General features: G+C 40.1%; 1 protein-coding gene across 1 annotated transcript in view; it reads right to left on the reverse strand.

Annotated features, from left to right (window-relative positions):
• Positions 1-14404, reverse strand: part of LOC132536277 (cAMP-specific 3',5'-cyclic phosphodiesterase 4D-like) — a gene marked incomplete at its 3' end in the record, with an annotated part of 77219 nt that overhangs the window by 16310 nt on the left and 46505 nt on the right. The window contains exon 2 of the mRNA XM_060183900.1: positions 662-853. Within this exon, the coding sequence (XP_060039883.1) occupies positions 662-853 (192 nt within the window). The remainder of the gene's footprint in view (positions 1-661; positions 854-14404) is intronic.

Consider the following 14404-nt stretch of genomic DNA (forward strand, 5'->3'; position numbering starts at 1 on the left):
AAAACCACAAAGTTCTCTCAGTAATTTGGCAAACTAATGTTAACATCTGTCCATTCTAATATCAAAAAAAGCTTTCAAATAGAGTTTAAGTGTTTTGAAATATTCTAAAATATTCATGTGACCTAATAACTAAAAGGTCCTCCCTGAAAATAAATTAATATATAAGTGTAAATATTTCCTTTAAAAATTAATTGTGGGGCCAGAAAGGTGGAGCAGCAATAAAACTTCCAACTTGGATGTGAGGATCTGGGTTCAGTCTCACTCATCACATGCTTTTTTTTTTTTTTTCTTCAATTCTCACTTCTCCAGACAATGCTTGCTATTTACCCAAATATTTGCCATTTATGAAAAATGTTAATCAATTAAAGGCACTGCTTATTGGATAGGGATATGAAATGTTGGTGGTGGGTATGGTGTGGAACTCTACATTGTAATCTTATAATCTTGTAACCAACTATTAATAACAAATAAGAAAATTATTTTTAAAAAGATACTACTTCTTATCAAGAGTAACAGTGCACTCAAGTTAATCTATTCATCTTCAACTTGTATCCATTTATCGTTTTTCCTAAATTGGAGGAGAGTATAGCAAAGTTTCATGGGTTTTATTACTTGATTTTCCATGGGAATCCCTGTTTCTGTTTCCCGCAATTATACTTACATATCACTGGCAATAGAGGAGTTTCGGGACATAGACTTTGGAGAGAGGTCATAATCGCTGTCGGATCGATACAAGAAGGACTCCCGACGTTGACTGTGGACAAAGTTTGCTTGGAGAATTAGCCCAGATCCTGGGCTGGTCATGGGATCCAAGGGACTCCGTCCCGAAGATGTGCCATTGTCCACATCAAAACTGTAAAAGAGGAAACAACTTTGTAGTGAACACTTTAACACCAGTGCCTATCACAAAGGGAAATTTCAACATGGGAATTAACAGTGGGAAATTTTACACCTGGTTCCCACTTCCAAAAATAGTGATAATATTTAAGTACACAAGGGCGGGGGGGCGCACATTGACTTCACACTCTGGTCATTATAAGTTCTTGATTACTTTTGTTAACAAATCAAAGACAAAATCATTCTTTTTAAATTCAACTACACGCAGCAAGGAACCAGTGTGTAAAGAATAAATCTCAAGGGGCCAGGTGGTGGCGCACATGGCTGAGTGCACATGCTACACTCAAGCATCTGGTCCCCACCTGCAGGGGGAAAGCTTCACTAGTGCTGAAGCCGGTGTGCAGGTGTCTCTCTGTCTCTCTCCAGCTCTGTCTCCCCTCCCCTCTCAATCTTTCTCTCTCTCCATCCAATAATAAATAAATAAAACAAATGTTTAAAAAAAGAATAAATCTCAAGTACAGAATCCCTTTTTGAGGGGATGGAGTGAGGTAAACACATAGCAATTCAATAAATACTTGGGTTAAATTTAACAAGTTCCCACTAAATAACCAATATCATTCCTCTTATGGATTTGGAATTATTTCCCTTTTGCCTATAACTATGTAACTACTAGTTTCTGTTGTACCCAGTTCCCTCTCTTTATTCCCATTGCAAATATATTAAGACAAAGATTGCCTCAACTCTTCCACACATTACTATAACTACCTTTAAATTATTTTCTTACATTTGTTTCCACCCCACAGTTATTTTTCTTAAAATGTAAATACATATCATTTATCAGCTTAAAGTCCTTCAGTAGCTCACTATTTCCCCTTATCATTCATTTGAAAGGAAATATGTAGCCCCTGTGTTCATAGGCTAAAATATAGGATCAACCAAACTACCTGCCAGTAAATGAGAAGAAAAAGAAACTGCAATATATATACTCAATGTATATACTCAATATATATACTCAATATATATATTTGATCTTTAAAAGGATGACATCATGGCTTTTGGGACAAAATTACTGGAACTTGAGGTGATTATAGTAAGTGAAACAAGGTAATAAAATACAATTACTGGGGGACAGGAGGTGGTAAAACCGGTTGAGCACCACATTACCATGTGCCAGGACCGAAGTTCAAGCCCCCCACTTCTCACCTGCAGGGCAGAAACAAATGTCTGTCTGTCTCTCTCTCTCTCATTCTCTATATTCCCCTTCCCTCTCAATTTCTCTCTGTCTTATCAAATAAAGGATAAAAAGGAAAAAAAAAAGAAAGAAAATGGCTGCCGGAGGTGGTAGATTCATAGTGCTGGCATCAGTGATAACTCTGGTGGCAATAAAAAATAAAATCAAGTCAAATAAAATAAAAGGAGGTAGAGCCAAGATGGCGACAAGACTGTCATTCAAACTAGAAGGATAAAAACCTTCTTAGATAAGCAGCAGCTAAAGAAGTCAACTACAACCAAACATGCTCTGTAAGAATTTCTAAAAGTTCTCCTATAAACAATAACAGCATCACCATAAACATGCCATATAACAGAACACTCTAAAGTTTAGAATCATGGCATTAAAATATCTGATATCTATAATATCAATAAATACCAATGGCCTCCTCTCTCCATTTCTCTCTGTTCTATCCAACAATGACATCAATAACAACAACAATAATAAGTACAACAACAATTTAAAAAAGACAACAAGGGCAACAAAAGGGAAAATAAAAAAAATTTTAAAGTATAAATTAATATCAAGTCAATGTTTATTCAGTAAAACTTTTAAAGCAGTCAGGAGCTGGGAGGTCTCGGCTTAGTGGTAAAGCACAGGGGTTGCAATATGTCATACTGATGCTCTGGCGCTCTCTCAGTAAATCAATATTTTAAAATAAAGCAATGGATATCTTTTCCTTGTTATGCATAAAATAAATAGTGCCTCTATAGTAGTGAAATTTTTGTTTAGTTTTTCATGGTTTAAAAGGGTAAAACTCAATTGTTTATATTTTTATTCACCTTTTCAGTTAAATTAAGCAAGTCTTTCTCAAAAATATTTTTATAGGGAGTCCGGCAGTAGCACAGCGGGTTAAGCGCATGTGGCGCAAAGTGCAAGGACCGTCGTAAGGATCCCGGTTTGAGCCCCTGGCTCCCCACCTGCAGGGGAGTCGCTTCACAGGAAGTGAAGCAGGTCTGCAGGTGTCTCTCTTTCTCGCTCCCTCTCTGACTTCCCCTCCTCTCTCCATTTCTCTCTGTCCTATGCAACTACAGTGACAACAACAACAATAACTATAACAACAATAAAAGCAACAAGGGCAACAAAAGGGAAAATAATTAAATATAATTTTTTAATTTATTTATTATCGAATGGAGACAGAGAAATTGAGATGGGGGAGGCAGAGAGGAAGCGAGACCGAGAGACATCTACAGCTCTGTTTTACCACTTGTGAAGCTTTCCCCCTGTAGGTGGGGCGGGGGTGGGGGGTGGTGGTGGGGGGCTTGAACCTGTGTCCCTGCTCACTGTAATGTGAGTGCTTAACCTGGTGGGCCATCTCCCGTCCCCAAATTAAGCAAGTCTTAACTCAGAAATTGTCTACTACATATCTTCCGCTATAAATATTTCTCTGTAGGTAAAAAGATGTAACATTTCTGAAATTATATTAAAATAAAGCACATTATTAATAAGCCATAAAATGCTTCATATGTTATTCTGGGGTCCTTGATCCTTATTTTTTTCCTTTCACTATAGCACTGCTCTGCTCTACTTATAATAAGGTTCATTTTAGGAACTCAAAAGATTCAGGCATAAAAATCTTTTGCATAAAGAATTTTGCTCCATATTCCCAGAGGGATAAAAAATAGGGAAGCTTCCAATGGAGGAACGGGGCACAGAACTCTGTGGTGGGGACTGTGTGGAATTGTACCCCTGTTATCTTAAAGTCTTGTTAATCATTATTAAGTCGCTTTTAAAAAATTTAAAAACTCTTTTGCATAACTACTATGTTATCTTCCAGTCTCAAGCTTTGACATTTTTTAGATTTATCTTTGTGTGAGAGAGAGAGATAGACAGAGACAGAAAGAGAGACAGAGACACCAGATAACTGCTCAGATATGGCACATCTGGTACCTTGTGTAAAACCTGGGACCTTCTGTATGCCAGTCCTATGCTCTACCACTAAGCATCTCTGTGATCTATAATTTTTGTTGTAGGTTGTAGTATAATGGTTTGGCCACTAGACGGAGATAATTTTCTTAAAGAAAAATCTATTGTACTGAAACAAAACCATAATACGTTTTCATTTTATTTATTTTTACCACAGCACTGCTAAGGTGTGGTTCATGGATGACCTGGGATTGAACCCGGGACTTCTGCATAACTATTATGCTATTTCCCCAGCTTCATTCTACTTATTAAAGGCTTCTGAAAATAACCTCTAAAGTATTATTCAAAAAATAACCCCCACAATATATTTAAAGTTATTTCCAAATGTTGATAGTTATATTAACCCAAGATATGTTAGTATTGGCTTTACAGATTGAAAATAAAGAGCAAAAAGTTGTTGTTTTTTTTTTTTTTTTACTTCAAATTGTTGATTCACTTTTACTTCAGAGTAGAACAGTCTGAGAAACCCTTTTGTCCAAGTATTAGAACTGAGATGTTTCCATTGAGAGAAATCAGGTTTGGGACAGATTAAGAAAGTGCTTTTTCACTCAGTGCCTACTGATAGATTCACTGAGAGCTATTTTAGCAGGAACATATATCTGGCCTCAAATAACCTATTTTATTTTTAAAACAACTTTATAAATGGTCCATGTCACAATATTATTAATAAGACAAGAAGGCAACAATAACTTTGGATTTGGGGACCAAAGAATTCAGTTGTGAATTACTCAAATCCTGTTATTAGTAAAAATGTTCTCTTGAGCCATTATCCACTAGCTGGAGATCAAATATAAGATTAGCAGGAGCTTGGGAAAGAAACTAAATAGCTGGAGGGAGTAATTATGTCTAAGCATAATAACAATGGTGATAATACTAATCACGATGATAAAAACTTTTGGAGTCGTTCCCCTGTGTCAGACATTGTGCTCTGTGCTTTATATTCCTTATCTCACTAGATTCTCATAATGACCCTTTGAAATAGAAACTATGCTTTTGCATTTGCCCAATGAAAAGTTGGAGGCACAGATAAGCAGTTCTATGTAAAGTTACGTGTCGAAGGACCTCCAGTTTTTTTTTTTAATATTTTATTTATTTATTTTCTGTTTTGTTGTCCTTGTTGTTTTTTTCATTGTTATAGTTATTATTGTTATTGATGTTGTCATTGTTAGGACGGAGAGAAATGGAGAGAGTAGTGGAAGACAGAGAGGGCAAGAGAAAGATAGACACCTGCAGACCTGCTTCACTGCCTATGAAGCAATCTCCCTGCAGGTGGGGATATACATGGGTTTTAAACTCAAGATATCTGATTTCAGAGTCTGAAAGAATGTCACCTATGTTTCTGTCTCTATTGAAAACCTCCTATACACCATTCAACATATAAGAACATCTCTAAGCTTCATTTCTCGGTTGAAACTTCAAATAATATCTCATTAAAAGTTACATTCTGACCAATTTATAGATTATGTATCCCCGGGCTAACATGGACACTTAAAAAAATCTAATTCCCTATCAACCTGCCAACAATGTCCACGTTCAGTGGAGAAGCAATTACAGAAGCCAGACTTCCATCTTCTGCACCCCATAATGATTCTGGGTCCATACCCCCAGAGGGATTAAAGAATACTGAAGCTTCCACTAGAGGTGATGGGACATAGCACTCTGATGTTGGGGACTATTGTATCACTGTCATCTTACAATCTTGCTAATCATTGTTAAATCACTAATAAAAATTAAAAAACTAACCCTCAATTTTCTTTTTTTTTCTTAATGAATTTTTTGATTATCTTTATTTACTGGATAAAGACAGCCAGAAATTGAGAGGGGAGGGAGGAATAGAAAGGCAGAGAGACAGAGAGACACCTGTAGCCCTGCTTCAACATTCGCAAAACGGTATCATCTGTTTTCCATCTACACCATGCCTCGGCCTCGCGTGAGCTTAATGTGCAGCTTGGCGGTACGAGAATCCGGCATGAAGCCCAGCCAGTCTATCTTGGCGTCACTCTCGATCGCACTCTGTCATTTCACAAACATCTCATAAAAACTGCAGCAAAGGTGGGCGCGAGGAATCACATCATTGCAAGACTGGCCAGCTCCTCATGGGGCGCGAGCGCTTCCACACTACGATCATCATCTCTGGCATTATGCTATTCCACTGCAGAATACTGTGCCCCAGTATGATTCCGCAGCCCCCATGTCCACTTGGTCGATTCCAAATTATATTCCTCCATGAGGATAATTTCTGGAACCATCCGTTCCACCCCGGTTCCATGGCTGCCAGTTCTTAGCAACATCGCCCCGCCAGATATTCGTCGGGATGCGGCATCATCTAAGTTCATTTCCCACGTCTACGCTCGACCGGACCTGCCAATATAAGCGGATATCTTCGCCCACCCTGTCCAACGCTTGACGTCTCGTCACCCAATCTGGTCCCCTACACCTACACTGAACCTCTCTGTTCCAGACTCTTGGAAACAGAGTTGGCAGTCAGCTGAGGTAAAGAACAAACACCTCATCCCAGACCCCTGCAAGCGTCAACCCGGCTTTGACCTAGCACGTTATGATTGGGCCCTCCTCAATCGCTATCGAACAGGCCATGGCCGGTGCGCTGCTATGTTCCATCGCTGGGGAGCCAGAGACGACCCGAATTGCCCCTGCGGCTACAGACAGACTATGACCCACATAGTCAACTACTGCCACCTCTCCAGATTCAAAGGAGGTCTCGAAACTTTACATCAGGCTCAACCTGATGCTGTTGACTGGCTACGGAAGAAGGGCAAACGCTAGAAGAAGAACCATTCGCAAAGCTTTCCCCCTGCAGGTGGGGACCAGGGGATCAAACCCGGGTCCTTATGCATTGTAACATGTGCACTCAACTAAGTCTAAAGTTTTTATTATTCCATGTTTGCTGCCCTTACTACAGGTCAGCGGTGTACACCTTCCCTGGCAGAGCTGGCTTTCCACAAAAGATACTTATGACGAAGCAAGGATGGAGCTGTGAATGGTCCCATATAAGGGGAGGAGAGAGTAAAGTCTGCTAGTTGATTGCAGTCAGAGCTTTTGGAGATAATAACTGCACAGCACATTTACCTTTACAGTGCTGTCCACTTTATGGAACCTGCCCCTTGCACTCCCAGTAAACAAGAAAGCAGAAAAAGATACACAGATCCAACAACAAAAAGTCTCCCCAGCTTTCCATACAGTTCCATGTGAATGGGACTAGTGGACAATTTGTCTAAACTCAACTTCCATCCTCCGTCAGCCACTGCTTCTGTACTGAGTGCCTAGCGACCTTAGAATTATTGTTACTTAGGGAGAGTTCTCATCCTTTTGGCTGGATAGTTGCTCCTGTTTCTCAGGTTTAAGTGTTTTGTCTCTCTTCTGGATCATGATTTGGTTTCTCTTTTCCCAGCTTCATACTTCTTCTTTTTAAATTATCTTTATTTGTTGAATAGAAAAAAAATCAAGAGGGGAGAAGATAAGGATAGAGATCAAACAGAGAGACACCTGCTGCCCTGCTTCACCACTCACAAAGCTTTCCTCATGCAGGAGCTCAAACCTGGGTCCTTGCACATTGTAACATGTGCACTTGACCAGGTATGCTACCACCTGGTCCCTCATACCACTCCTTAAAGAATAACCTCTAAAATATTACTCAAAAAATAAACCCCACAATGTATTTGAAGTTATTCCCGAACATCAATAGTTACATTAACCTAAGATATATTAGTATTGGTTTGAGAATAAAGACTTCACTGACCCATACTCACACTGCTGCTCTGGATACAACTCAGCTAGTCTGACCCTTAGCAACGCAAGTCTCAACACTGACCACCAGGGGGAGTCTGAAAGAGGTGAGGGCCCATAGAGCACTGGTTGGGGGGTACTATCAAGGGATGTTCTATATTCTCAAGACATCTGTACTTACTACCTACCAACACTCCCAAGGAAGTGCTCCCACAAGGAAGGTTGTAGAAAGAATGTAGCAATTGCAGAATGCAGGTACAGCCAGAAGAAACCCTGGAAACTTTCAGGAACGCCTCTGATGTCTGAGACTGTGCTTTAAGAACAACATGCCGAAAGTAAAGGTATAATAACACCCTGTTGGAAGTAGGAATACATAGTTTTTTCGCCCCCTCTGTTAAGACACTCAATTGGGAGCTATAAAGCATGGGTTAAAGTCCAATTCTTGGTTTGGTCTCTCTCTAGCTGTGTGTGACTGGGCAAGTTAATGACACTCTTTTAAACCTCCTTTCCAGGGGCCAGATGGTGGTGCACCTGGTTAAGTGCACACACTACTGTGCACAAGGACCCAGGTTCAAGCCCCTGGTCCCCATCTGCAGAGAGAAAGCTTCATGAATCAAGCCCCTCTCTATCTCTTCACCCTCCTCTTAATTTCTCTCTGTATCCAATAATAAATAAGAAAATAAATAAACCACCTTTTCCTGATAAAGCAAATTATAGTGTCTACCTCTAGGGTCACTAGACATCAGAAAAATTTCAGAAAATACTTAATATGTTGCTTGGTACACTAATACGTGCCTAATATTTAACAGCCAGTGTTACTTTTGCTGCTATGACTCTGCCTTTGAGGGGGGATTTCCATTCAGTTCAGGTCTCTGGACTTTACTCCCTGTTTGGGAAGAACCTTAGGAGAGAGATGGAAAAAAGAACCGAGGGCTGATTAGCCAAGTCACCTGAGCCGATTCTGGCAATCAAAGAGGTGACAGATGCTGGGGCCCGACTGCTCTAACAATGTAAGATGCTTTTACATTGTTTCCGTCCCATAATTCCAAGTGTGATAGTGTCCAGGAAGGGGGCGGAAAATTCAACTTTTCTCTAAATAATCTTCATTGAGAAGAGAGAAACAAAACCATTTCCTGCTAGGAACCATGGAAGACAAAAAGCCCTGGGTGGGGCTCCAGCCAGTTCTATCTAAGGAATAGAAACAGTGGCGCAGACCTCAGGGCTCCAGGCAATAGGTGAACTTTTGTGACTGAGAGTGTCAAGTATGTTTCCATTCATCTTCCACACCCAGCCCTCTGCCGTACATTGTAACCTTTGCTACTGTCTACACAGTGTGGTCGATTTCAGGGCTTTGTCACTCAGGCAGAGGGTACAGTTCAGTTCACCCTTTACACTTAATGAAAGTGTAACTAAAGTGGGATAATTACTCTTTTTTTCTCTTTATAATAAATATCTATTAATTATTATCAACGCCACAATGCCATGGAAAGAATCTCTAATTAATGCTAATGGTATTTCCCATTCAAAACTTCCCCTAAAAGTCAGATACCTTTAGAGGTCAGAAAATAGTGCTTCTCAAGATCTCCCATATTAATGCCAACTCTATGAAGACTATCTAGGGAAATGAGACTGTAGGAAATAGCATTTTATGGGGTCAGGCAGTGGTGCACCTGGTTAAGTGCACACACTACAGTGTGCAAGGACCAGGTTCAAGCCCCTATCTCCCACCTACATGGGGAAAGCTTCATGAGTGGTGAAGCAGAGCTACAGTTGTCTCTCTGTATCTCTACCTCTCCATCTCTGCCTCACCTCTCAATTTCTCTGTCTCTATTCAGAGGGGGAGAGAAAGATAGACAGCTGCAGACCTGCTTCACCGCTTGTGAAGCGACTCCTGTGTAGGTGGGGAGCTGGGGGCTTGAACCGGGATCACTGCTCCGGTCCTTGTGCTCTGTGCCATGTGTGCTTAACCTGCTCTGCTACTGCCCAGCCCCTGAGGCCTTTTATTTCTTATATTTATTTATTTTTATTTTTTAGATAGGACAGAGAGGAATTGAGAAAGGATGGGAAGACAGAAAGAGGAAGAAAAAAGTAAGACACCTGCAGATCTGCTTCACTCCTCATGAAGTGAACATCCCTAGGTGAGGAGTGGGGGCCTGAACCTGGGTCCTTGTGTTGGGTCTTAGGTGTACTTAACTGGGTGCACCACCACCTGGCCCTGATTTACTTTCTAAACTGCACAAGGATTCTCCAAAATGTTCCTAAGATACTTGTGAACACCTGTTCACCATCCTACAATAGCTCCCCCCCCCCTTTTAAATTCAAAGTCAATATTACACCCTCACAGTTGCTAATGGCACCTTACAAGTGTTCTGACCATGGAGGTCTCTTAGGTCATATCCTGAACCTGGCTCGCTCCTTTCATTCTACTTCAACCTCAGTTCCTTCTACCATCAACAAACACTTGCTAGTGCCCCTTTAGGGCATCTGTACATGTGTTTCCCCTTGCCAGGAATATTCTTGATCCAGATTTCTGTTCAGGATTAGCTTCACATTGAGATAGTTTAAGGTGTTGAAGGGGCGTACACATTATTCATTTAAAATGACCATCCCACTGGGTGGGAAGGTAGCACAATAGTTATGCAAAAACATTACATTGCTCAAGGTTCCAGAAGTCCTGACTTCAATCCTCCCCAATGCCATAAACCAGAGTTGAGCAGTGTTTTGATAAATCATAAAATAAATAACTAAAAATAATAATAAATTTAAATGGTCACCCTAATATTCTTGCCATTTTTTTTTTTTTTTAGCTTTTCAGTGAGAGGGAACCTTGGGTATTTTGGTGGGAATATGTAATAGTCTGCTCACTATGGAAAACAGTATAGAAGTTCTCTCCAATATTAGGGAAAAAATGTAACTATTAGGGCTGGTAGGAGTGGTGGCGAGTGCACAGAACTTTGGTGGAAGATGTGGAGACTTAACACCACGTATGGATATGAAATTATACTCAAGAAATCATACTTTCATAAAACATTGTACACACACACACACACACACACACACACACACACCCTATCAGATAATCCAGCCATTTTACTTTTGGGTACATATCCAGGGAAAATGAAGTTACTATTTCTGAGAGATACCTACATACTCATATTCAGTAAGCTTTATTTATGATAGCCCAAACATGAGTCACCAGCGATAGCTCACCCAGTATAGGGCATACCTCTGTACTTAAGTTCTAAGCCCAGAGCCACATGACATCACTATAAATGACACAGTGGAGCTCAATGGATGTCAAAACAGTGCTACTGCATTTCTCCTCTCTCACTGCCTTCCCCTTTCTAAGTGAAATAACAAAAAATTGACTGAGAGCTCACTCAAAGGTGGCCTCACACATTGGCTCACTAGTGCTACATTAAAGAACAAACCAAAAAAACATGAAACCAGTTATAGTATCCACCAACTGAAGAATAGTTACAGAATATTTATATTTATAAAAATATTTATCTCACGTACATAGTGGGGTATCATTACTGCTACTAGAGAAAATATAGATGGAGTTTGATGACATTATATGAAGTAGAGTGAGTCAGAATGAGAAAGACAAATAAAGACAAGTTCATAAATAACAAATCTGTAGTTTCTGAAGGTTGCAGAGGAAACAGGTGACAGTGGTTGGCTGTTGGGACATGAGTGTAATTAGCCTATGACTGATGTCAGCCTGACAAGCAAATTTATGCAAAGCCACAGGGGCTGTGGGTGTGTAGAAAGTTATTTAAGTGACTGTCTTCCAGAAATGCCTCTCTCTCTGTTCTGCTGCCTTTGCGTGCTTCCCCAGGGACCTGAACAGGTAGTCAAGTGCTGATAAAAGCGTATGGACTCATGATCAATTTTTCCCCTCTCATATTAATTAGTGGTTTATATGTCTACAATTTAATAGGAGTGTACATAAACACTATTCCCACCACCAAAAGACTGTGTCCCAGCCCAACCACCCACCTCTGTCTTTTCCCTCCTCTCTCGATTTCTCTTTGTCCTATCCAACAACAACAATAACAACTACACCAAGGGCAACAGAATAGGAAAAATGGCCTCCAGGAGCAGTGGATTCATAGAGCAGGTGCGGAGCCCCAGCAATAACCCTGGAGGCAAAAAGAAGAGAAGAGAAAAGAAAAGGAGGGAAAAGAAAAGAAAAAGTTCTCACTATCTGAGATTGTAAAGGTGCTACAGATTAACTTTACTGTGTTAATCATTTCATTAAAATTATATTGACAAAATCACTGTTCTACACAAACTTATACAATGCCTAGTACATTTCACTGAAGAAGGAGAAACTCAATTGCTATAAAAATCTAAATGCTACGATAGCCTTTGCTAAAGTACTTTCCTTTTAATTTTTCTCCATGGCATTCACAAGTCTCTGGTCAGTTTTATTTACTTGCTTTTTTCATATTACTTTCCTCACAGAATCTAAGTTTTAGAAGTGCAGACATTTTATTCTGTTTGCTCACTAACCTATCCCTGGTATGCAGAATTAGTGTGACACATAGTAGTTACTCCATAAGTATTTGTACTACAAATTCATTCGTGTATTTAAATATAGCACTATATACGATATCTTGGTTATTATTGAATGATTTCACCAGATGAACTTCATTATTTTACCACAAATCAGTCACTTATTTAATAATTATAGCAATTAATGAGGTTTATTGATTCATTTAATGAGATTAGCTGAAAAGGCACTTAGATAGCTGGGATGTTACAAGACAACTTTTTTTAAAAGTGTATTTTTATTTATTTATTATTGGTCAGAGACAGAGAGAAACTGAGAAGGGAGGGGGAGACAGAGAGGAAGAGAGACAGAGAGACACCTGCAGCTCTGCTTCACCACTCATGAAGCTTTCCCCAAGCAGGTGGGGACCAGGGGCTTGAACCTGGGTCCTTGTGCACTGTAATGTGTGCACTTTACCAGGTGTGCCACCACCTGGCCTCCTTAAAAGTCATCTTTAGAAGTTGGGCGGTAGCGCAGCAGGTTAAGCGCATGTGGCGCAAAGTGCAAGGACCGACATAAGGATCCTGGTTCGAGCCCCCCGGCTTCCCACCTGCAGGGGAGTCGCTTCACAAGTGGTGAAGCAGATCTGCAGGTGTGTCTTTCTCTCCCCCTTTCTGTCTTCCCCTCCTCTCTCCATTTCTCTCGGTCCTATCCAACAACGATGACATCAACAACAATAACTACAATAACAAAACAACAAGGGCAATAAAAGGGAAAATAAATAATAATAAAAAAATTTTTAAAAACCCTATATGTAGGTATAACAGCTAATATCCTTCCATTGTAAAACCTGGAAAGGACCCAGGTCATTGAGGGACTCTGAAATTAATTTCCACTAGTTTTACAGTACATTGGCATTTAAGATTTACTTTTGAGAATTTCACCAAGGCCAAGAAAAACCATGGGATGACTAAACAGGGAAATGTAATTCTGTATTTCATTCTTTTTTCCCATTGTTTTCCTTTAATTTAAAAAGACAAAGAAAAAATGAGTGGGGGGGGTATAGAGAGGGAGAGACAGAGAAACACCTGTAGCAACTTAACTTCACCACTCATGAAGCTCCCCCCACTCCCTGCAGGTGAGGAACAGGGGCTTGAACCTGTGTCCTTAATGCGGTGGTGGTGTGTGCACTTTATTACTGAATAAGCCACTGCCCAGCCCCTACAGGTTTATTCATAAAAGATGAATTATTATTACAGGCTGATTTTTCTTTATTTTTTCCTTTATTTTTTGATAGTCCAGATTTTAAAAGTTTACTTTTTTTCATAAATATTACTGTGACATGCACTTGTTTATTCTTTCAATTCAGTAATTATCAACTAGCCCTGAGGGAGTGGGGAGTGATTCCATTAGAACCAGGAGTGCTCTTCAAACCCTATCTGTTTTCATAGACACTAAGGTTTTCTCTGTGAGGGATGGGTTTTCAAAAGTGTGAAATGGTAGCTCGGGAGGTGGTGTTGTGAACAAGGCATCTCTCAAGCACGGAGTTTGAAGTCTGAACTCCAGCACTGCATGTATCAGAATAATATTCTGGTTTTCTCCCAGCTTCGTTAAGAAACACATTTTAGGGAGTCGGGCTGTAGCGCAGCGGGTTAAGCGCAGGTGGCGCAAAGCACAAGGACCGGCATAAGGATCCCGGTTCGAACCCCGGCTTCCCACCTGCAGGGGAGTCGCTTCATAGGCGGTGAAGCAGGTCTGCAGGTGTCTATCTTTCTCTCCTCCTCTCTGTCTTCCCCTCCTCTCTCCATTTCTCTCTGTCCTATCCAACAACGACAACAACAATAAAACAATAAGGGCAACAAAAGGGAATAAATAAAATAAATATTAAAAAAAAAAAGAAACACATTTTAAAACATGGAGCTATTCTTAACTATCTTTGGCTATTATTTATTTAGACATACTAAGAATTGATTTCTTTAATTATTTTTTACATTTTATTATCTGTATTTATTTATTTATTAGATAGAGACAGGCAGAAATTGAGAGGGTAGGGGGAGAGAGACAGAGAGACACTTGCAACACTGCTTCACCACTTGCAAAGCTTTCCCCCTGCAGGTGGGGGGTGGGGG

The sequence above is a fragment of the Erinaceus europaeus genome, unplaced genomic scaffold (assembly GCF_950295315.1).
Source record: "Erinaceus europaeus unplaced genomic scaffold, mEriEur2.1 scaffold_476, whole genome shotgun sequence".
NCBI lineage: Eukaryota > Metazoa > Chordata > Mammalia > Eulipotyphla > Erinaceidae > Erinaceus > Erinaceus europaeus.